This window comes from Pholcus phalangioides, unplaced genomic scaffold (assembly GCF_987345545.1).
Source record: "Pholcus phalangioides strain wild (caught in Gottingen) unplaced genomic scaffold, Ppha-v1.0 ptg000007l_1, whole genome shotgun sequence".
NCBI classification, from domain to species: Eukaryota; Metazoa; Arthropoda; class Arachnida; order Araneae; family Pholcidae; genus Pholcus; species Pholcus phalangioides.
In genome coordinates, this window is record NW_028301600.1 from 18,508,597 (window position 1) to 18,533,271 (window position 24,675).

The following is a 24,675-nucleotide window of genomic DNA, read 5'->3' on the forward strand; positions in this document are numbered from 1 at the left end:
GGCCTCTTAAAAGTCGTATAAATGAGGTTCCATTTGCGGCAAAGAATCGGGTAATCTCAGGCAAGTTAGAAAGTGAAGCTTTTCCTTTTCTCTGTCTTACAATTGCTATTAAGGATTTGCTATTCAGAAAAGTGATAAGAATCCGACATCATGAAGCTCTATTGGCCATCTGAAAGAAGAGAGGGGGGGGGGCACAGAATGCAAAGAAACAATTTAAAAGTTTGGCATCTTTGGAGGAAAACCCTCATAAAATTCGCATGTAGGTCTTGAGTTTTGGGAATACCAATTCTCCGATTTTTTGGGTTTCGTCACTTTTGATTCTGCAGAACCCCCAAAAGCTCTCACGAAACCCTAGGATTCTGCGGAACAATAGTTCGAAAACCCTGCTCTAGATAACAACCAAAAATAGCTGATTGTATCGGAGAACGAGTCTGATTTCTCAAAGAATGCATGTCAGTGAAGACTAGGATTATGGCATAGCTGTGTGCATTTTTTTTTTTTGTGAAATTGTCATGTATTTTCATGTCAGATAAATCTCAAGTGCTGTAAAAAACCACCTCTCAATTAATTAATATGGATTTTTTTATAACTTCATGTACAATCTAAATTTTTTTTTAGAAACACAACTCTTAACAATGGCAACCTTCCAATAACAGCCATATTTTCTCTTTTTTTTTTAGTCGCCCTTGTGAGGAAGTTTCACTGTACATGCTACTCACCGACATATAAGTTTTTACATTTGGTACTCATTTTCTATCATTGCTATTGTTCTGTTTTCAGATGCCCCATATTTCAACCCTTGGGCTGTGGGAATAGTAGGAGAAAAGCTGTTCTGAAAATTCTGCATGGAAAAAAATCCTTTTTTCAGTTGTCTTTTGTGAAAGATAGATGGCGCTCACACTCATACATTCCAAATACAGTGATAACTTGGCTAATGAAGATAATTCGTTCCGGAATAATGATAATATTATTCGCACAGAGTGCATAGGTAACAGGGTGTATGCCATTTTACTGGTGAACCGTGCATCCTAGAGGCATACTTCCAATTAGAAAAAGTATCTTAATCGCGCATAGTACTCAGAAATGTCATTCATGTTGCAAGGGGTTGTATAGTTGATAAAATAAAAAAATTAATTTTTTATACTGTCCCAGTGTGACAAAAAATCTAATTAGAATGTTGTTGCCTTGTCTCTCCTGATGCCAACTAAAAAGCCCCAGAGTTTTAAGTATAATATTCACTGAGATATTGAAATTCAGAAAACAGAGGAAATTGAGAAAAAACAGCATTAAATGCGGGTAAAATGGTTTATCTGTATTTAATGATGTTTTTTCTCAACTTTCCTCTTTTTCAAATTTGAATATCTCAGTAAATATTGTACTTCGAAACATGGATAATTTTTTTTTGTTTGCATCAAGAGAGACAGGGCAGCAACTTTGTAACTGAGTTCTTGAACATAGGGTGTCCGTATTAGAAGTTAACATTTTTATTTTAATAACTACACAACCCCTTGCAACGTGAATGACATACCGGAGTACTACACATGATTTGGATACTCTTTCTAATTGGAAGTATGTCTCTAGGATAAACGGTTCGCCAGTAAAATACTATACATCCTGTTACCTATACACCCTGTATATTACATATAGTATTAATATTTCAAAAATGGTACCTTCATTGATTAATGCTTTTGTGTGTGTGTGTGCACCTTTACAAAATGGAAACCTGTCTAAATAGGAATATTATTTCAGTCTCTTGACATTGTTTCGTACAGGTTTCATTGTATAATATAATAAAAAAACAAGGTGTGATACAGAGAATCTGGGTTTGAACTAGCAATCTCATCAACAAAATTGTGATTGGGGGGTAGGCGCTCTACCACTACTTAACAATCTACAATCATATCATGTAGTACAAGCAAATCTGTTAAAGAATAGAGAAATAATAATAAAAACTAGAATATATATGTGGTACACCATGTGTACCACATTTTAAGAACTTCATGTTAAAAAATTTCTTTGAAAAAAAATTCAAATCATCTCAGAATGATTTAACATGCTGCTACGTTAATCATTCTTGGATAATGGAAGCACACTGAGCATTAAAAAAATCTACCTGAATTTCTGATAAAATTTGTAAATATTCTCCCCTTTGAAAATTAATTTTATAAACTCATGAAGAGAGAATTGTGTGGAATTTTTGCTGAGACTGGCACATTTTTAATGAATTGTGTTATATTAGCTTGAAACTTGTCAATAGGATGTAGGCTTTATACCCCGGATCTCCTTTGTAATCGAAGTTCTTTTTACCAGATTAATACAGTGGTATGTAAAAAAATTTTCATAGTTTATTATTTTTTCTCCTTTGTTTTTTTTTTGATATACTGACTGCTCCACAGTGCCAAGAGTGGCACCATAAAACCTACGTATCATGCTTGTTGCAGGTTGACAACCCTGTGTTAAAGCATGTATTTCAAATAGGCCTATCTATACTACTAAACTGAAAATATCAGATCTTAGAACTGATTTAATGATTTCACACGAGTGCTATAAATATCAATAGAAATAGTTTTCTTTTGAATTGACTGCTGTCAAATAAGATTTTAATCTTGTAATGTCTGCCTTATCCTTATTACCCAGCAGTAAGGTAAACTGAGGTAAGCAGAGCCATACATGATTTGTAAAACTAAATTCAGTTTGCTTCTGGGAACAGTCTCTTGTGGAATTTTTTTTTGATAATTACAGAATTTTTCAGTAAAAATTTAATTTGTATCATAGCTGCTCATAAGGTTACAAGGAGCTTTCATATAAAAAAATTAGTTTTGCGGTCATGTTGCTACCTGTTGTCATTTACATTTTGACCACTTCTCAAAGTGAGAGTTGGCCTAATATAAATTTTTTTAGTGTTAAAATTTCTTCTTTTCTTATTATTTTATCTGTCCTTTTAATATAATTGTGTTGGGGTTAATCAAGAAGCTATCCATACTTAGAATAAGACAACCATAAATATTTTTTATCGGCTTTGTATAATATTTAACATGTATATACACTCATTGCCATAAAAATTTGCGCACCCAGAAGAAGTCGTCAAAATGAAACGAAATTTTACACATGTAAGTACTACGTTGATATAAGTAAGTGATTAGAAAATCCAAGAAAAAGGATAATTTATTGCAGAAAAAAGTACAGGTGAACAGAAGTTTTAGTACTCTGTTGGACCCCCTCTAGCGCGAATGCACGATGCGATACGAGCGGGCATTGAGGCATACAAGTTCCGTATGATGTCCTGAGACATCTTGTTCCACAGTTGCTGTAAATGCGCCTCTAGTTCGACCAACCTTGTAGGGTGTCCACCTTGCCGTCCCAAATGATCCCAGATATGCTCGATTGGTGACAAATCTGGGAATAGAGCAGGCCAGGGAAGGGTGGTAATGTGGCGGAGGCAGTCTTGTGACATCCTTGCTGTGTGTGGTCTAGCATTGTCTTGTTGAAAAATGGCTCCTGGGAGCCTTGCCATGAGTGGCAACACATGTGGCTGAAGGATGTTATGGACGTACCGCTGGGCTGTCATTGTGCCATGGATCAATATTAGGGGTGACTGTGTATCGTAAGCAATAGCACCCCATACCATGACACCAGCTGTGGGAGCGGTGTGTCGCTGTAAAGCGAAGGCAGGATTGAAGCGTTTACCACGGGGCCTCCACACACGAACACGATTGTCATCACTGCTCAAGTTGAATCTGGATTCATCGCTGAAGACAACCTGGTTCCATTCCGTTGCAGTCCAATCCCGTCGTGCTCGACACCACTCCAAACGGAGGCATTGGTGGGTGGGTGTCATTGGCAGCACCTGTAATGGGCGCCGCAATACCAGATGTCCTTCAGCCAAGCGCCTTGTGATGGTTCAGGAAGACACAGGGGCCCGTAGTGAAGCTGCTGCCTGTGTCTGGATAGCGGCCAATGAGGCAGTTGGCTCTACGCGTGCGTTTCGGATGATGTGACGGTCTTTTCGACGACTGGTCTGTCGAGGCCGTCCTGAACCTGGTCGCCGTGTAAATGATTTCTCTTCTGTCCACTGGTCCCAACACCTCCTCACAGTAAAATCAGAACGGCCTATTTGACGAGCTACTCGCCGAGCTGACCACCCAGCTTCCATCATCCCGATGATTCTTCCCCTATCGAACTCTGACAACTGCTCATATGGTCTTCGACGACGGCGTAACGGCATGTCTACCTCAGCATTTCCTTTGCAAACGATTAAATACACTCCAGCAAGCTCTGCTTACCTGTTTTATACTCCAAGGAGAACAAAGTTCAACACCCTCCAGTGGCATTACGCAATGCGCAATCACGCTGCATTTCTAATAATTTGCATATCTGCCCGACATGTACCTTCAGGCCAACTTTCGTTTCGATCCCACAATTATTTCTTGGTGCGCAAATTTTTATGGCAATGAGTGTATTTATACAGAATAAAATAAATTGCACAACTATGACTTAGGGAACACTAAAAACAAACATTGAATTCTGATCGGCAGAGATCTGCAGCACACGATTCTGCAGATCAATCAATAGAAATTCGATAATAGACACCTGTGTTACGTAAAATTTTCTCCGCTAACAGAGAGTGTCCGTGAATAGATTGTATTGCCGCCTGCCTGAGGCATCGATTCATTGCAGCCTGTTGTCTGGAATTTAAGATTTCCCATTCCTGAAATCCCGAGAAAAATTCCTAAGAATTTGGGAAAAATGCTGTTGCAACACAGTAATACTTGCAATAGAATATAAAAAAATTTCAAAAAATCAATGGGGAATATTGATTGAGAAATTAATTTTCTTTAGCGTTGCTTTTGGAAAAGAAATAAGGGGAACAAAGATACACACACATGGAAGGGGGTGGGAGGCTTTGTTTTCAATTCTAAAAACTGTGCAAGTAACCTTGTGCCTGATAAAAAAATTTTTTTATCATGACTTGCTATTGCGTGGAAAAATAAGTCAATGCCTTTGGGGTGGGGCCTAATTGTCAAGAGATGAAAATTAGGGACTTAAAGATTCAAAAACGAAGTCTGGAGAAATTCTCTAGTTATTTTGTGGGAAAAAAAGTATGAATACTTATTCTTATCACACAAAATGACGTGTAAAACCTTCAGGCCAACTTTCGTTTCGATCCCACAATTATTTCTTGGTGCACAAATTTTTATGGCAATGAGTGTATATTGTTTTTAGTTTTTAACCACCATTATCATTTTTTTACCCGCTAAAAAGTGTGCTGAGATTTTAGGGAAGAAAAAGCCTTATGTAAATTTTTTGAACATTGTAAGCAGGAATAGCAAAAAATTCAAATGTTGTATCCGGAAAAAGTTATTATCAATATAGAAAAAAATTGGAATTCATGAAAATTAGTTTTACTAAGTGGAAAAATGTTTTAAGTGGGATCGACTGTATATAGACAGAATCAATAAGATAAAATGGAGGACGCAGGAAATTTGAAGGGTGTTTGTACAAAATACTTAGTTCTGGAGGGCTGCACAAAAATGAAACAGCCTTTCGGTTTATAACATTATTGTCTGATACAACTCCTATAACTGAGAACCCAATAGTTTCAAGACCTATAATTATTTTGTGTAACATATTATACAATATATCAGGAGATATTGTTTTCACAGGCAGAATATGTATGGTGTCTTAATAATTAAACTCTGTACTGTATGAATCATGAAAGCAAAAGCTGAAGATGTAGCTTTTTTGTTATACAGTCTAAATATGCTATGTGAATTTCATCCATCAATGGTAAAACATGTTTATCTTTATCGCTGATCAATTCAAATTTTTCCTTCGCATAAGCCAAAAAATTTTCATTTTCTGCTCAATTTTGAGATTAATGTCATACATAGAACACATTTTTGTCAAGGTAGATGAGAGTGGTAAAATGATGTAGTTACTGCTGGGTAAGAATTTGTGTGCATGAAGAGATATAAAAAACATTAAGCAGCATAAAATGTAAAAATCTCCACTGTACCTGTGGCAAATTATCAATTTAATTAGAAATAAATAGTATAATTTCTGTATTTATATGCTGCTCAATTAAACATTTTTCTAGTGCTCCAATCATGTTGCAGATTGATTGCATAAGTGCTAAAATGTTTTGGCACATTTCATTGATAGAATTTTCACCTCACACAACAGCTTATGTAATGTATTCACATCAGTTTTCTTTGTAGGTAGTGAACACTTAATACTACTTACTACACACCAACTCTGGTCATATATTGCCATACAGCAATTTCCAACCAGTGGAGTTGGGTGGGAAATGAAGGTGCTATCTATCAGTGTTCTCCCTAGGCTCGGTAGGCAAAGAACTTGTTTCTGATGTTTGGTCCCGGATTCGAACCGATGGACCATGGATGGTGACCTTCATTGGGGAAGAAGAGCATCTTACCACTGCACAAATCGAATGCACCACTAATCATTTTGCAATCTTTATGAAAAGCAGTAACCATCAAACTCAATTTAGCATTGTTTTCAGTCTGTTCTACTCTGTTTTGAGCCCACTATTGCTATTGCAGCAAGGCTGCAACCAGATTCTTGGTCAGCCTTGATAAATTAAAAACGAAAAGTATATTTTTATTGTTCTATAATTATGTTGTTGGGTCAGGAGGTTACATACTTGCATCAAATAGAACTTGATCTTACTTAAGTACTTAAAATGATTGGCCTGGTGGTTAACCAAAAGTAACAAAATTGATGCAGATGTGAGAAAGAATTCAAAACTATTCAAAAGCATCAAATTTTATTGATTATTGTGCTCTAAATATGAAAGACCATCTGGCAGCTGAGAGGTAGCTATCATAATTATATGAATGTTTGGTTTAACAGTGGTGTATTCTAATTCTCATTTGTGTGATTGTCTTTACTGAGTCTCATTTGAATAAACCATTGTGAGCACAAAATGACTTAAGTGCTGCAAAAATGGTCAAGTTGAAAATAAACAGTTTAGCCTTGTTAAATGGAGTTGTTTAACGCGAAATATTGCTTTGCATGAAACATGTATTAGGTCTCATTAAGGGAAGTTTTAAAAATTTTAGCCGATAAGAAATTTGGTTGAAATGAAATAATTTCTTTGTCCCTTTTTTTCTCAGTAACAAGGGTGACTCTGATAGAGAAATTTGCTTTCTATTTATGCTTTGAAACAGTGGTCCCATGGGCGGAGATATCTGGGAAGCATAAGGGGGTTACAAACCCCCCTCCCCCCAGCATCAAAGGTTTATACGGGCGCGCCTCCACCAGACCTCCAAATCTATATCAAGGTATGGTGGCTCCCAAACTTTTCAAGCAATACCCGCTTTTGATAAGAATTTTATTAACGAACTTCCCATTCCACCTTTGACAACAATTTTATCTGTAACCCCCTTTCTTTTCTAATCAACTTCGTTCAAAATAAAACAGTGACTGCAATGCCATCTGCTATCAACTTGTTATTTTTATCTATGTATAAGCCTATAAATTAACCGTTCAATGGGTGAAGCCACCGAGAAAAACCTTTTTATTTTATCAATGACAAGCCCAGATATTTGGTATCTGATATCTCGATGGAGCGCATTTTCTTATCTCCTTTACTTTGCACTTGCTGAAAATTAGAAGATAGCCTACTTCAATTAAAAGAAAATATTTCATTTTACAGGGGGTTTAGTGATTTCTGCTATGTCAGTTGAAGGATGAATTCTAAATATATTTGTGTGTTGATTATTTTGTATGTATAGAATATTAATATATTATAAGATTGATGGCGTACTTCAAAAAGGTAACTCAAAATTCTATTTTTTGAGATACCTGCATTTTAAAGATCCACTTTGTATGAAACTGAATTGGAATCGATTCAGATTCAACTACATTAGGGTGTGTATAAGAAGAGTTGGGAGCTGTTTTGCAATGTGTTGAGGCAATATCCACAGTTCTTATGGTTTGTATAACTCTCTCAAAAATTTAATTTTCTGAGTTTTCTTTTTCAACTGGCCATTGATATGTATATGTTGAATAGTCCACATTTAATTCACGTTGGGAAAGATCAAAATTGATTTCTTATCAAATGTTTTTGCTTTGGGAATTCATTCGCAACCCCTCATTATATTAAGACCCCTTATTTTATGAATGCAACCCCCTGGGGTGGCGACTCACAGTTTTGTAACCATTGCTATAAAAATTAGTCCAGCATGGTTCATTCTGGTGGATGAGAAAAGGTCACAGAAAAGTCACCAAATTTTGTTATGGGTTAGACACCCCGAAAAAACAATTCATGTATGTATGTGTGAGTAGAGAGTAATGATTAGACAGGGTGTCGCGAGACAAAAAGATAAAGAGACACTGTTTTAGGCTATGCAGCCAAATCTGCAGTTGCTACAAATACTAGTACAACTTTGGTCATGTTTAGTAAACCATGAAAATAACTTTATTGCCACTGAAGATGGCTACCATACTGTGTGGATGAAGCACCTGATTTAATTTTGAAAGAGCTTTGCAGTAGACTCTTGCAATGTAAGGGTTGTTCCAGGCTTTGCAAATTTCACCAAAAACAGGTCTTTAAGAACTGTTTTAATAATTAATTATTTTACTTTTAGATTAGATTGATGTTTGTGAATTTTTCCCTTTTTCATTAAGAAATCTGATTACTGAGCAGATCTCTCAATTGGCTGGATATTCATTTTATTTCTCATTATTCACTGTCATAAAAACTCAATTATGGCATGCATTTTAAAACTGCTTTCCCATGCGAAAAAACAGAGTCTGAGGATGATGTCACTCTCCACTATCAATACAAAGGTTTTTAACAGCTGGCTGATGCGAAGATATATTTTGGAAAGAGAAAATTTAACTGCCCCTGCAAGAAATTTAACCCACGTCCTTTCACTTTTCGGGTGAACGCTCTTGACTACAGAGGCAACGAATATCTCAATCTTTGAGCTCGTGGACTGAACGGGACCATACATGGCCGGTCGGACCTAACTCAGGCCAAAGCTTACAATTGCTGACAATGTCACCAGATGGTGACTTATCCAAGGATGATGTCACTCTCCGCTATACATACAAAGGTTTTTAACAGCTGGCTGATGCGAAGATATATTTTGGAAAGAGAAAATTCAACTGCCCCTGCGGGGAATCGAGCCCACATCCTTTCACCTTCCAGGAAAGATTGAGATATTCGTTGCCTCTGTTGTCTAGTGGTCTACGGAATTCACCTGGAAAGTGAAAGGATGTATGTTCAATTCCCCGCAAGGGCAGCTGAATTTTCTCTTTCCAAAATATATCTACGCATCAGCCAGCTGTTAAAAACCTTTGAACAGTTAAAGTAACTGTGACCAGGGCCGTCTTAAGAGCATCATGGGCCCCTGGGCCAGATGATTTTTCTGAGGCCCTACAAGGCAAATTTTCGAAAATCTCAACCAGATCCCATTTTTGTGAGGCCCCCTTTTCTCTTGAGGCCCCGGGCCGTGCCCGGGTGAGCCCATGCCTTAAGACGGCACTGACTGTGACTAATCAAATTTGTTCTCTTTTCATCCCTTAATTTTCTCCCATTTCTTATAGCTTATAAGCTTGGAAAGCTGTTTCAATTTTTTTTTTTTTGTAATTTGTTATGATGGGAAGAAGTCAATATTTGTTTTCCACTTATGGAGAAAAACATATTGCACTATTTGCACTGTACAAGGATTAAAGCAAAACAGTCCTTAAAATTTAATGGCCAATATATGTTTTTAGTGTTCTCTTCGGAATCTTTCTGCATCTGGGTGGTAGGAAGAAACCTGGGAGCCAGTGTACACAGCATAGTAAAAATGCATATGGTTTTACAATTAACAAATTTAATGAAATTTCAACTGGGAATGTTATCAAAATTTGTCAGGTAATGTGAAATGGCTCCAGAGAGAACTCTGTGTTTTGGTATATTTTCATTTTTAAGTTTCCAAAAGTCACATTCTGGCATGAATTTTTGGGAGTTGATAAATAATCAATGTCTAATTCTATTTCATATATGACCTATGTAGTTACTCATATTGTTTCTAAAATTGGGTCTAGGTTTAGTGTCTTCTGACAAATATTTGAATAATAAGGAACCAGAAGGAAAAAAACATAGAACAAAGCGAAAGAAGAAAAGCAAAAACATGCCGATAGCTGTCACTGAGAGTGAAGAAGAGAATAAAATTCATCTTGTTATCACAGCTGATGGAGAAATGCCTGATGGTGCCCGTAGCTCAGATGGTGAAGACTATCAGAATGCTGATGATCCTCATCGTGCTTTAGATATCAACTTGGAAGAGTATGCTAATTATATATGTATATGCAGGCCATTTTTTTTCAAGTGTTTATTCTGAAATTAAAGTAAAACATATATATATATAATAAAATTATTACGGAAAGATATACAGAAAAAAACCTTGTTAAGTCGTCACCCTAATAAGACGTCACTCCGGTTAAGTTGTCGTTTTTCTTCAGGCGTGTCTAGCTTTCATAGACCACAATGTTATTAAACCCTCGTTTACTTGTCGCTCATTTTGGTTAACTCGTCACCATAAAGAAGTTCAAGAGAGAGGAACAGATAATTTCTATGGCTTACATAAGGCTTTTATGGTGACTTTTAAGCATATGGCAAGTCACCATAAAAGCCTTATGTACCAAAATGGAACAGTTCAAGTAACAAAAGTTACTTCGGGAAGTTAATTTGTAGACTAAAGTTTTTGAAACATTAAGGACTATTCGAGCAAGACCTGATTTCTCAATGGGCCCCACTAATTTAGGACTCCAAATTTAAAAAAAATTATTCTTATTGAAAAATCAGACATTTTTTTCCAAAGTTTAGATCTTCTAATGTGTGCTTTTTCCTAACCCGGGCCCTCCACAAGTCCCTCAAAGTAGACCCTGTGTTCGAGATCACCTTGTAGTTAAGTATGTGAAAGATTACCTTGATAAATTTTACCAAGATTACCTTGTAGTTTCATGAACTACTGATAAAAAATTAAAACACTAGAATTAAATAATTAAATTTCATCTATATGTAAAATTGATGTGCAGTATTCTGTTGTGAAGAAAAGCTTACTAATCTAACAGTTGCTCTGATTAGTCTAAATTAAAAATTACTGGTCAAATCAAAGTGTACCAGTATATTTCAACACAATAAGTTAAGTAATAAAAGCTCTAAAAAAGGTAAAGACTTCAATTTTTTTTCTTCTGCAATCTATAAATTTTTTTAACACTGTAATTTTAATTCATATTTTAATAAATGTTATATTACTTTAAATTTATGCAATTTTCACAATGCAGCACATTAAAACTGGCGGCACTTTACTTAAGTCATCAGTCGTTTGAGCCGTCATAATTTTTCGATAACATGAGGCGACGACTTATCGATGTTTTACTGTATATATTATTATTCTTATGGTCATCAATTTTAATTATTCTCAAAATATGATTTGTTATAAATTAATAAGGATTTAATGAACACAATGTTATATTAAAAATATATCTCATTTGTGTAATTTTCAAGCTTTTTTCATTTTTCTGAATATATTTTTTCTATACTATTTCTAAATTTTCTTTATTTTGTTTTCTCTGTATATTTTATCCTTATCAAATAGAGATACTAAATGTTTATCTGATTTCTTTGTAGGTCTAATGATAAGTTGGAGAACTTTGAAAATCATTACATTGCACTTAATGAATCAAATGAAGACTTGCATCAAGGAAAGACAAAGCGGAAACATAAAATCAGAAGCAAAAGAGGAAAAAAAAATTATGTACGGTTAATACATATTCACTCTATTAACAAGAAAAAACAAATTTAAGGCATATAATATATATATATATATATATATATATATATATATATATACAGGGTGCATAGGTAACAGGGCATATGGTAATTTACTGACAAACCTTTGATCCTACAGGAATACTTCCAATTATAAAAAGTATCCAAATAATGTGTAGTACTCAGACATGTCATTCATGTTGCAAGGGGTTGTATAGTTATTGAAATAAAAAAAAAGCTTTTTATATGGACACCCTGTGCTTGAAAACCTAATGAGAAAGTTGTTGTCATCTCTCCCGATGCCTGCAAAAAAAAAAAAAAAATTCCACTTTCTTAAGTGCAATGTTCACTGGTATATTTTTTTATTTGAAAAACAGAAAAAAGTTGGGAAAGGCAGCTCTAAATGTGGATAAACCATTTTACGAACCTTCAAAGCTTTTTTTCTGGGATGGCGAGATGAAATTGCCCTCCCATAGACATGTTCTATATGGTTTAGATCAGGAAATCTGGCTGGCCAATCCATAAGCCAAATATGCTCACTTTCCTGATAATTGTTGGCCAGGTAAGCCCGATGTGGACGAGTGTTGTTGTCCATGAACAGGAACCGAGGGCCAACTGCGCCCCTGATAAAATCTAACATATATAGAGAAGATCTTAGAGCCATACCTCCTAGCTGTCACAGACCCTCTGCCAAACACATGGAGGATGCCTGCCCAGACCATGACACCTCCACCACCATAGTGATCCATTTCCCTGATGTGGGAAGGATGGTATCAGGTACCAGTCTCTCTTCAGATGAATGTATGTCAAGAATCAGTGTCCAGGCTGAATCTCGACTCATCTGTGAAGAGCACGGTGCTCCACTGAAGTTTGGTCCAAGGCTGATGTTGTCTGCACCATGCTAAACGCGCTCTCTTGTGTGTTGCAGTTAGCGGGATGCAAACAGCAGGTCTTCTGACATAAAGCCTCCTCCATGAAGCCTTCGGGCAACAGTAAACCGTGAAACTTGAGTTCCAGTGGCATCATGCAGCTCACCTGAGAGCTGTGATGCTGTAGCAGTCCTGTGGCGCCATGCTGAAAGTACCAAATACCGATCCTCATTGGTCGTCGTGGCTCTCCGACGTTCTTGTCCAGGTCTTCTCGACATGGATCCAGTGTCCAGAAACTGTTTCCACAAATTGCAGATGACACTGGGTGTAACATTGAACTCTGTAGTCACCTGCACTTATAATTGCCCTGCCTCCAATCTACAGACAATTCTCCATCTCATTCCACCATCCATACATTTGTGGCTACTCATTGTACCTGATAGCTTATAAAATTTACCAAACTTTTGCGAAGAACACAGCGAATGTTGCCAAGGAGTATAAGCACGCAAACGCACTAGCACGTTCCGAAATGGCTGCTCCGCAAATGTTAAAATGACATTGCTGTTGAAATTTATCGGGAGAAAAAGAACACAAAATGCATGCAAATGTAACCTGGGGAAGAAAAAGAAACCAACTGTCCTCCAGCGACATATGTGGTTCCAGCACGATGGAGCTCCAGCCCATTTTGGGCAAGAGTTACCGCACTATCTGCATGTCACTTTTTCAAACCGATGGATCGGGCGAGGTGGTCCTGTAGCTTGGCCACCACAATGGCATAGATGCGAAGTCTCCCGAATTGTAGCTTCATCTCTCGACCTCCTGAAAAATTCTTAAATCTCCCGAATTTTTACGAATATCACAAAAAATCCCTAATTGTCCCTTAACAATTCTCTATTTCATTTAAAAAGAATCTCCGCTTCTGAAAATAATCCCTAAGGAATTTCTTGTGAGGCAAAAAGTCTTTTGTGCCTCTTCCCCCCTCTTTCGCAATGACGTCACACATCGTAAATAGGAGAATAGTAGGCAATTCCTTTTTTAAGGAAGTTTTACAAACCCTCTGATAGTAACAAGAAAGTTGTTTGTCTTATCGTGCAGGGAAATAGCTTAGCAGCCAATAGTCCTGGATAATAATTGAAGATTATATTGATGCGCATGTGGTCAAAACTTCCTCTTTTGTTAAAGTTACGTACGTGGGATAACAAAATATGAATACTGATAAGCAAAAAAATATTTATTCAATTTTAAAGATAATTATTCCCAGATGAATTTCCTTTCATCTCAAACATTCCAGAAAAAGGCAGACTTTTTCTTTTTTTACAAGTTGTGTTAAGGACATAAACATCGATCATGATGGAAAGACAGACATCATCACCCATGTGAAATAAAAAAAAACATCAAGCGTCACAAAAAGTCAGTGTTCTTTAAAAATTGACGCTTTTTCCCTTCATGTTCTGATGATTTTGGGGTCATTCGCGCAGAATGTTTGTTCACGTTGTTTCTGATTGAATGCAATTTTTTTTTAGATCACCATTGAAGTTTTGGAATCCAATTTCACTTGTTTTTTGAGTAGGGATTTTATTCCCAAGTGTTTAACTTCCATGTGTGTAAAATCCCTATTTTATTTGGAAAAATCCCTTTTCTATTTATTAGGGAGTGGTTTTAGTATAAAATGCGGATCCATGTGAAAATCTCCCTAATTTTCATTTTCAAAAGTTGGCAGCTATGCAACTGCCTGATCTGTCGTGCCTTGATTTCTTTTTGTGGGGGACAGCTGAAGAGTCTGGTGCATGAGACTCCTCTTGACTGTGAAGAGGACCGAATTGCAAGACTTTTGGTTACTGCTGGGGAGGTTCACAATATGCTTGGAATATTCCAGAGCATTTTCCAATCCCTCCTTCATTGCTGTTCTTGCATCACCATTGGCGATTGCTGTTTCGAGCAATTATTGTAAATTATTCATTAAAATTGCTTTTTTAACGTATACGTCATTCTTGAGTTTTCTCCTCGTATCATGGTGTCGCAAACCACATTGAGATGGTGAAAGTCACGAAAAACGCATGCAGGCTCTTAGTCCAGAGGAGACGAAAGGTGGATGTCAGTTGATCACTGAATGCGTTCATGGGTTCGCTCACCATATCTGACGTAAGCAGTGTAGCGAAATGCATGTGCTGGGGTAGGATCATGTGCTGCAGATGACTATTGCTTAGCGCTATGGTGGTAGTAAGCATGTGTAGCAGTTAGCTGTCTGTTTCGATGAGTAATCGTGATGGCTGACTACATGAATGAGGAATATGCTGAAATGCATCTGATTTACGGTCGAGCAGATACCAATGGGTGTTTATGCGATGCCTGTGGACACACCGGAGGATATTGTAGCATGAATTGTGATCGCTGCGGCAGACAACAAAAGCATACCTGGTATCTTCGAGCACATCCAGGAATCATTTTTACATTGTTGCAGACTGTGCAATGATGGTAGCAGCTGCCACTTCCAACAATTCTTCTAATAATTAATCAAATAAATCTTTTTGTAGTTATTATTGTACTCTTTGTCGTTCCAGCATGGCGTCAAAACCTGCATGCATTTTTTGTGATTTTCACCCTCTCTTTGTGGTTTGCAACGTCATGTTCCATTGCAATTTTTTTTCCTCTTGATGTCTGCTAACAACCCTCTGAGTTTGTTAGCCCATTAACAGAACACCCTGTATATATGTATCCACACATACAAGTCTGATGCTGTGGTCATAATGAAGTGACATGCTTGCACATAAGTGTGAAGCAATATTCTCATTGATTGCTTGTGAAACTGAATTATTTGTTTCAGATTCCAGCTCACAATGAGCCTCAGCTATGGCAATGCAATTGGTGTGAATTTGTCATCAACAACTAACACCATCCTTAAGGTTCAAATACATTTGCCTTCAAAAAGGTCTAAAAAAACTGGTGGCTTCAACTTTATATAAAACTCTCTCTTCATAAGTCCAGAATGAGCTATAACAGGAACTTGTTATCAATGATAGAATAGAGCAGTAGTTTCTAAACTTTTAAAATCATGGAGCATTATTGCTTTGATGAGTTCTCATCAACCTGAATACACTAAAGTTTCCTATCTTCCCGCAAAGCAAAGTTTGGGTTCATTGATTATTTTTGTCACACCACGATCATTTTCTGCACACGAGGCTGGGACCTACAATTTATTGCCGATCCAGAACGGAAGTCTTTTTTTATGCTCACTGAAAGGTTGGTGTGCTAACCCTTTGGTGTGGAACTCCCCGTGTGTGTGTGGTAGCAATTTTTTTCTCTGGTCATATCACTGTTTCTGTTGTTTTTCACCCTTTTTCAGGAAGTTTCTGGTAAGGACGAACCTGGTATCAAACTTGTGACATCTTTAAACATCCTTTGGTACTTTAGGTGTGTATCTTATCGACCTGGGCTTCCATACCCCAAAGTGTGGGAGCTGCTGGGAAAGAGTGACAAGTTTTTTTAATGACAAAAATATAATTTGAATTGTGTATAACACACAATTTTGGCTAAAGTTAAAAATATAAGTCCCTAGAGATTTTGCTGTGAACAAGTTTTAAAGTATTCAAATTGTTTTAAAAAGAAAAAATTCATTCAGCAGATGTGATGTATAGTACATTTCCTTTCAGAACGTGATGTTTTCATATATTTTCTTTTGAATTAGATGAAATATGTGTAAGTTTTTTTTTTTTTTTTTTTTCATTTATAAAGTAAATCCTTTTTTAATATAGAGACTTAAGATTCTTTGATAAAATTAAATTTTTTGGGAGGGGGAAGTTGCTACATTTTTATGTCTATAAAAATGCTTCTAAATAATTGTATGGATGGTAATTTTTTTTTCAAGTATACAATTCTTTTCAAATAGTCAAATGAAAATAAAGCAAGTGTTAGAATTTATTTTTGCTGTAAATTTATGTTCATCAGAAAGTGTAGAAAATTTTTCATTTTTTAAATTGTGATTTTTATTTATTAATTTTTTTTTATAGGTGAATCACATAGACCTATGGGGTGAAAAGGAAAATGGGGATGCGGAATGTTCACTTAGGCCAGAACCTTATTCTGAATCCATGACAGCAGTTGACTTAGAAACTCAGAAAGTATGATAGTGTAAAAATAATTTTTATTTCATGCATAATTTTTTAACTCTGCCATATCAATATCGCTATCTGACAGATCAATAAGCATAGCAATCTTCTATTTAACAAGTGTTGGGTGAATATTATTTGTTTGTACTAAATCAGCGTTTCTCAACCTATGGTCTGCAGGTAGACTTGATAAAATTATTCACCCGTTCTAATTGATATTAGTAACAACCATATGGGTTCAAATGAAATAAAACTTTCATACTTAGGTTTAGCGTACATCATCAAGAAAAATGCAATGCAAAAGGAAATTACAATCCTAAATACAAGATATCGCTAAATTTTGCAATTTATTGCATTAAATGCTATTTGCTATAATCACTGCTAAAATTGCAGAAGAGTGCAAAAATAAAGAGCTGCTAGACATTGCAGTTAACAAAAATGAATGTCACAAAAGAAATATTTGAAGGACCTGATGACCATATTTCCATATTTCATTGAGAAAAATATGGTAAACTGGAATCTATATGTAATGCAAGAGATCTTACATTGCCATGAAAAACATTGTTAAAAGTTGGCACAATCATCAATTACAATTAAAATTTTAAAAAATTATGGACAAAACGTTAAATTTGACAAATATGTGAGATGAATATTTACAATTTTTGCCATAATTATCATAGTTTAAATTAACTTTGGTAAATATTACAAATTCAAATAAGTACATTGAAAAAACTGGACAAATGAATAAAAAAATCAGAACAACAAAACTCACAGAAATGTTGTGTAATACCGGACCCAAATGGTCTGTCAAATTGTTTCAGACATTTTACTGGTCCTTGTTTTTAGAAAGGTTAAAAAACACTGTACTAAATGATCCAATTTACTCAAAGATTTGTGTAAATACAATACAAGGGAAAACCTCAATTTAACAATGTCTGATATAACAAAGAAATTGAATGATCAAGACAGAATTCCATTGGGGTCTATGATGTTTGTGTTTCTAATTTTGTAATTAATATTTCAATTTAAGGAAATCTCCAGACATCCTTATCCATTTACATCTTTAAGTGGAATAATCTCCAAATGGTGGGGACCAACCCAACTGTCTATTTCATTCCTTCAAGCATGAAATAGCCCACTTATACAGTACATAAAAATCTGTTTTTTCATCAATACTCAATGATATTAGGGCAGGTAGCAGATTTAGGTGAAGAATACAAATGGCTTAAACCTGAGGTTCTTAACCTTCTGTATTCCACAGACCCTTATTGCGCCAATAAACTATATGCCTAATTTTTTCTGTCTCTTTTTGGAATACCATTCTAAAGTATACATAATATACACAGTTTATTCATGGGTTTTCTTATCACTTTTGAATGAGAGACATGATGAAAAAAATGAGTATGGAATCAAGAAATGCAACTTAGTAACTTGATCTGGAATCATTGCATTGTTGAAAATTATAACAATCAAAAATGTGACGAGTGCTCAAGAGTAATGTGCATATTAGGATTTTTTGAAACAAACCCGTCACCACTACACAATGTCAATTGAGGAGTTTGTACAAGAAAGATCCTTCTTCATAAAATTCTTTACAATGTTGGTTGGAGCAGTTTCAGGAAATGAGTAGCTATCCATATCCTATATAAAAAAAAGAACAGAAAACCAGAGCACTTTGATAGCTTGAAGATGAGCAACAGAGATAGCTTAAAAGCCAGTGTTTGGTATTCTTCAGAAGTTATCTGGCCATTTTTCTCAATATTTGCCTTTTTTACATTGCATTTGTGGTCTTTGCTCGTCTCAAGCAAAGTTATTGATTTGATTATTGTTTTAGTAACCTTGGTGACTTATACCTTGACATGCCAGAGCTGTATGCAACTTCCCAGTTTCAGTGCTATCAGCCAGATGTGATATTCCACCAAGATGGTGGACCTGTGGGTGAGATGGACAAATTCCATTGCCTCCTCTATCACACTACTTGACTTTTTCTTGTTGAGACATGCAAAGAATAATCTATAAGACTTAGTGCCCTCACTTGATGAACTGAAGCACAGAATCCTCTCTATAGATCCAAGCTGTTATGCCAGAATAAATTTGGGGGGGGGGGGTCAAATTGGTTCTGGATATGTTACATGCCACAAAAAGCAGCCATATGGAAAATGTGATTTAATTTATATAATTATTTAAAAAATTTTTGTTGCTTTTTATGATTCTTTAATCATTTTTTCATGCTTTTTACTCAAAAGTTAAAAGGTAATGAAACTCTGACAATAATTTATGTACACTATATAATTTTAAAATAATGAATCTCTAATTATGAGTCTAATAATGAATCTAATCTCTGAGTCTTCTTATTCAAGCTTACGAATCCATGAAATTTTTCCTAGGACCCTAAGGGATAGATAAACATCTGGTTATATAAGCATTCTTGGTGTGAACAAATTTCTGCTGCTTCTAATGAACACTTTATTCTTATCATTAATCTTTTAATGGCTGATTTTCCTAATTAATTAGAAAAAAGTGTTTTTCTTACATGTAAGCACTTGTCTCTCTCCCCCTTCATCGAACTTATGAGATTCCAAACTCAATTTAAAAACAAAAATTTAATTCATATCAACACTTGTGCCACATAAGTGGAGATAGACTTGAAAGTCTGTGGGGGCACGATGATGTCAATTCATATATACATTAGATCAGTCGACTCCACCTTTGACACTGGGTGGGAAATGCCCCCCCCCCCAATGTTGTGACGGAAGAATGCGTGTTGTGACATAATTTCTCCGCCCATGTTGTGCCATAAATTTAAATTTTTTAAATCACCTATTTTCAATGAAGAATAAAATTTATTTTTTTGTTTTTAATTTTGATGTTTTTATGGACATGGGCAAGTTCAGAAAACATACAGGACAATTTTTTTTCATGAATTTTATGTTTGATATTTCTAAACTCAAGGATCAGAAAGGAAGATAACAAAAAAATAATTAAATTCAAATCGTAATTCGGCCGGTAAAAGGTTAACATGTAATTTCCATTTGACTAACAGCTCCTTTTCAAGAGGGAGAGTTGGGAGAAAAGCTCTGATGGAGAGTCAAATTTCAAAGTCGTATTGGGTGTTGGTGCTATTGGTGTTAGTCTGTAAAATATTCTTTACTCGAGGACAAGCTGTATTGAATAGATAAGCCAAATAGCATCATAAAGGGGGCTTTCAATAAAAAATTTAATTTTTTTCAAAAATAATTTTCCTTAGAGAAAAGAAATTCAAGTTCAGATAAAAAAAATATTTGGTTTATGTAGCATGCCAGAAAATATAAGGTTTATGTAGCATGCCAGAAAATATAAGGTTTTCAGCATGCCGCTCAACTATACCATTAAGCAGCTTGCCAGGAAATTATAATAAATCCTGGTTACATAATTCCATAGGTTCCCTGGCTACATTCAAAATATCAAAAAATTGAGTTAAATGAAACAAAATTATTCAACATGCTCAAGCGCTCACTTAGTAAGTCTTACTTACTGACTCTTTCTTATAGTGAGACTCCCACCTGCGATGTTTTGCATTTCACAGGATGTATTGGGTGAACTGGTGGGTTGACCTTTTCGAGTCTGAACAACAATCAAGGTCAGAAGGATTTTTCACATTTTCTAAACACTTTAGGAAAAGCAGAAAAAATAATAACTGAAACATTAAAATTAAGAACCCCCATATGACACAATGTCTACCATCATGGAAAAGTCACGAAGTCACTAAATGAGAAAAAGGTCACAGAAATAAAAAAAGAATCATAAAATGATAAAATAAGAGGAAATGTCACAGATTTTTTGCAAATCAAATTGTGGGTTTTCCCAGGAATTTCCTGCTCTCGATGTTATTCCCCATAAATCATGACATTTTATTGGGATTATGTCTGATAGATACCAATGATCATGCAGTGGTTGTGGGCTGAAGATGGTTTTCTCTGGTTTTCTAATTTTAAAGTGTGAATGTAAACTGGTTTTCATTTAAAAAAGTCATCACAGCAAGAAGCAGAAACAACCAGGGTTTCTATTGTTGATCGTCATTGCACTGAATCTAAATGAAATGTTTCATTTTCTGAGCAAAAAAGCGGATTTGCTAAATAACGACTGTTGATTCACTGATGTAGATAAATAATGATTGTCAAATTCCCTTAACGTTCCAGATAATGAGTATTAAATTGCTGATGTTACCAAATAAGTGTTAAATCGCCAGACATCCCATTAACTTTTTCTCTCATTTTGTAACAATTTTGTTCTGAGTAACCAAATTGCTATAACTAGAATCATGACCACGGAATTTGGGGAAAAAATTAATTGTAAATATTCATCTGTCAGTATGTTTAGCACCTCCTGAGCACATAACACTGCCTGATGTATCAAAAAACATTGAGAAGTTTTATGGTTTTAAAACTGGCTCACTCCTTGTCAAAAATATTTTGACTGATGAGATACTCATGAAAGATAGGAATTGCTGTGGCTACCACAACTCCAGTTCTCAGATGTGTTCCAGGGTTCGTACGGTCCTTAAAATGTCCTAACTATTTATTTCCTCTCTGGAAAGGCCCTTATAACTCCTTACGTTTTACATCCATTCCTGAAAAAATCTGTATTTTTTTCTCTGAAGCGATGATCCTTCTTAGAATAGGCATTCCCCATAGTGATGAGTAGCATTGCCGAGAAAAGTAAGACAAAGTTTCTCCAAATATAAAAGAGGGAGGAAAAAAAATCCTCTTTTATAATAGGAAACATGAAAGCAGGGAGATAATAGAATATTCAATGGTGCTGTGTGTGGGAGGGTCATTAACAATCCAATCATTTTTTGGGGGGGGGGGGCAGAATCTCATTGTTTTTCTTACTTTAACATTGTAAAATTTGCAACAGTGTAAGCCAGAGATAAATCCAGTCCCGGGGACCCAATTTGATTGGTCCCCGGGTTCTTGGTAAGGAGGCCCTGGAATTTATTTTTGGTAAAATGAATAAAATGAAAAAATTTGTGGCCCTCGGGGGGGGGGGAAAGAAATCTGACATGGCTCTAAGTCAGGGAACCTATAGGGAAGTTGAGATTTTATTTCAGCGGACTCCGGTTGAATCTAATTTTTTTTTTATTGTTTAACATTGTAAAATTTGTGTGAGCCAGACATAAATCCAGTTTAGAGCCCTATTAAAAATATGCATATTGGGTCCTAGCTAGTGGATGTGGGGCCCTGGATTTTATTCGTTGGTAAAATGAATACAAATGAAGTTTTTTCGTGGCCCTCAATCACGGAGGGGGGGGGGGAAACGAGTAACAAGGCTCCAGCTTGAAGACTTTCCCATGGAGAAGTTGACAGGTTTCATTTTGAGGGGGTCCTTGATTGTTCTCATCAGTTTTTGTTGCTTCAGCTGTCCCAAACATCACAATTTTTTTTTCCAATCTTTGTGTCAATTTGTTTGATTACTTGAAAAAAAAGAAAAGAAAAACTATAATGAAAAAATAGACCATTTAATTTAATTCAACATACACCTTCGGGTCGGGGTATGCGGAAAGGAACCAAAAATTGGGAACCGCTGCACTATGGGGGGATAGAAATATTTTAAAAAAACTTTTTTTATAAGCCACAATAAACCATCTCTCTGAGCTATAGGGAAGGAGCTATGTAGTTAGGGGAAAAATCACTTGAGCTGGTTACTTTTCTTTTAAAGAGGTAGGTGTATGTAAATTTGACAAAAAACAAAACATTTTCGAATTGTTCAATTTTTAAATATAAAATTGTCTGCTTTCAAGTTTTTGTTCTACCTGTACTAGAAGTATTTTTACACCATTTTAATGTAAATGTGGCTGAAAGGCATTATATATGCTAATTTTTTTCATTAAAATGCTCTTTTCTGAAAACCTTTTGGCAGATTTTTTTTTCAAACATCACTTGTTCTAATGTCTTGAAACATTGTCTTGACACATATATCACTAATGATATAAATATATATAATTCCTTAACTCAAATTAAAGATGCATAATTAAATTTGGTTACCACTCTGAAAATATGGTGAATTTCGAGATTGGATAGTAATTTAATTTTTGAAATAATGCTCAAGATTATGCTTCTCACTCTGCTTTGAAATGTGATTGCCACCAGTATAATTTCTTCATTGAATTGCCTTGGATGGATCATACCAAATCCCTTAGGCTCAACATAAGCGGACCTTTTATGTGTTTATGTATGTTTCATATATGTCCTGTAATTACTCTCTTGTGTATTTATGTATATGTGTGTAATCTTAATAATAAAATTTCAAAAAAAAAATTCACATGGTGCAAGTGTGCATTTTATAGCTCCCACCCAGTTATTTTTCCAGAATGGTGAAATAAAAGTAAAGGAAAAATTCAGCTTCTCATTCAAAAGCATATTTGCAGGGGGGCTGAACAGCCATAGCCCAAGGCAGCATGTTCAGAGGAGTGGCAAATTTTAATTATTGGTGGCCAAGAATATATATATGAAATTATAATAAAAGAAGAGCGATAAAATATAAATAGCCCACATTTGGCAAAGCTATAAATCTGTCTCTGATCCTACTTGTCCAGTCTCTGGCGCACCAGAAATGTCCCTTGAAATAAATTGCTGAATAGAAGTAGTCTTGTTGTACTTTCTCTTCATGGGACAAGTGTAAGAGTAATGATTAGGGATGGCTCTTAAGCAGTGTGACCCATATAGACACATGACACCATTCTAGTATGGGTGCGAAATCTGAGTTGAATGGGTGGAAAAAACTTTGGAACCCCCTGCCATTTTTTTTTCATTAAAAATAGCTCCAGCATGGGTAGATATTTTTTCTCAAGCTGTCCTTGGTGATATGGTAATGATGGCTCATATATATATAAACTGAAGAGCCAAAAAAACTGGTACAGGCATGCGTATGCAAATAAAGAGATATGGAACCAATCAGAGTACGGCGCTGCGGTCGGCAACGCCTATATAACACAACAAGTGTCTGGCATACTTGTTAGATTGGTTACTGCTGCTACAATGGCAGGTTATCGAGATTTAAGTGAGTTTGAACGTGGTGTTATAGTCTGCGCATGAGAGATGAGACATAGCATCTCCGAGGTAGCGATGAAATTTGGATTTTCACGTATGACCATTTCACGAGTGTACCGTGAATATTGGGAATCCAGTAAAAAAGTAAATCTATGACATTACAAATACAAATACAACGCCACAACAGGCAAATTGCCCAACGAGGTGGCTGACTTAAGAACATCATGGATCCCCGAGCCATTTTTGTGGTGGCCCTACCTACTACTGCAACACCACACATGCACCCCGCCCACACCCCCCCCCCCCGGAACCCCCAACGAATCGTTATTGTGCGTGTACGTGTAGTGAAACCTGACGTGAAGTTTTTTTTGTTTCTCTGTAATGCTTGTTATGTGTAGTGCTGCCATCTGCCACCAGTTTTTCTAACTATGAGTGAAGTGTTATGATTGAATGATTTATCGTTGTAGGACTGTTGCTCTCTGTGGCGAGACTTTTTAATGGGGAGATCGGCTCGCATTTGTGCCTTGAAGTTGGGAACCACAGAAAACCAACTTCAGCCGACCATTGCTATGGCTGGAAAAAGATCGTGCAAGAATGGGACCAATGACGACTGACGAGAATCATTAAACGTGACAGACGTGCAACCCTTCCGCAAATTGCTGCAGATTTCAATGCTGGGCCATCAACAAGTGTCAGCGTGCGAACCATTCAACGAAACAACATCGATATGGGCTTTCGGAGCCGAAGGCCCACTTGTGTACCCTTGATGACTGCACGACGCAAAGCTTTACGCCTCGCCTGGGCCCGACAACACAGACATTGGACTGTTGAGGACTGGAAACACGTTGCCTGGTCTGACGAGTCTCGGTTCCAATTGCTTC

The 24,675-nt window shown here is 36.1% G+C and overlaps 1 protein-coding gene across 4 annotated transcripts in view; it reads left to right on the plus strand.

The window, feature by feature from the left end:
- g (adaptor-related protein complex 3, delta 1 subunit-like garnet) overlaps positions 1-24,675 on the plus strand; it is a 281,738-nt gene that overhangs the window by 230,381 nt on the left and 26,682 nt on the right. For all 4 annotated transcript variants that reach the window (XM_089232772.1, XM_089232771.1, XM_089232769.1 and 1 more), the window contains exons 22-24: positions 10,063-10,303; positions 11,651-11,777; positions 16,668-16,778. In XM_089232772.1, coding sequence (XP_089088898.1) covers positions 10,063-10,303; positions 11,651-11,777; positions 16,668-16,778 — 479 coding nt within the window. The remainder of the gene's footprint in view (positions 1-10,062; positions 10,304-11,650; positions 11,778-16,667; positions 16,779-24,675) is intronic.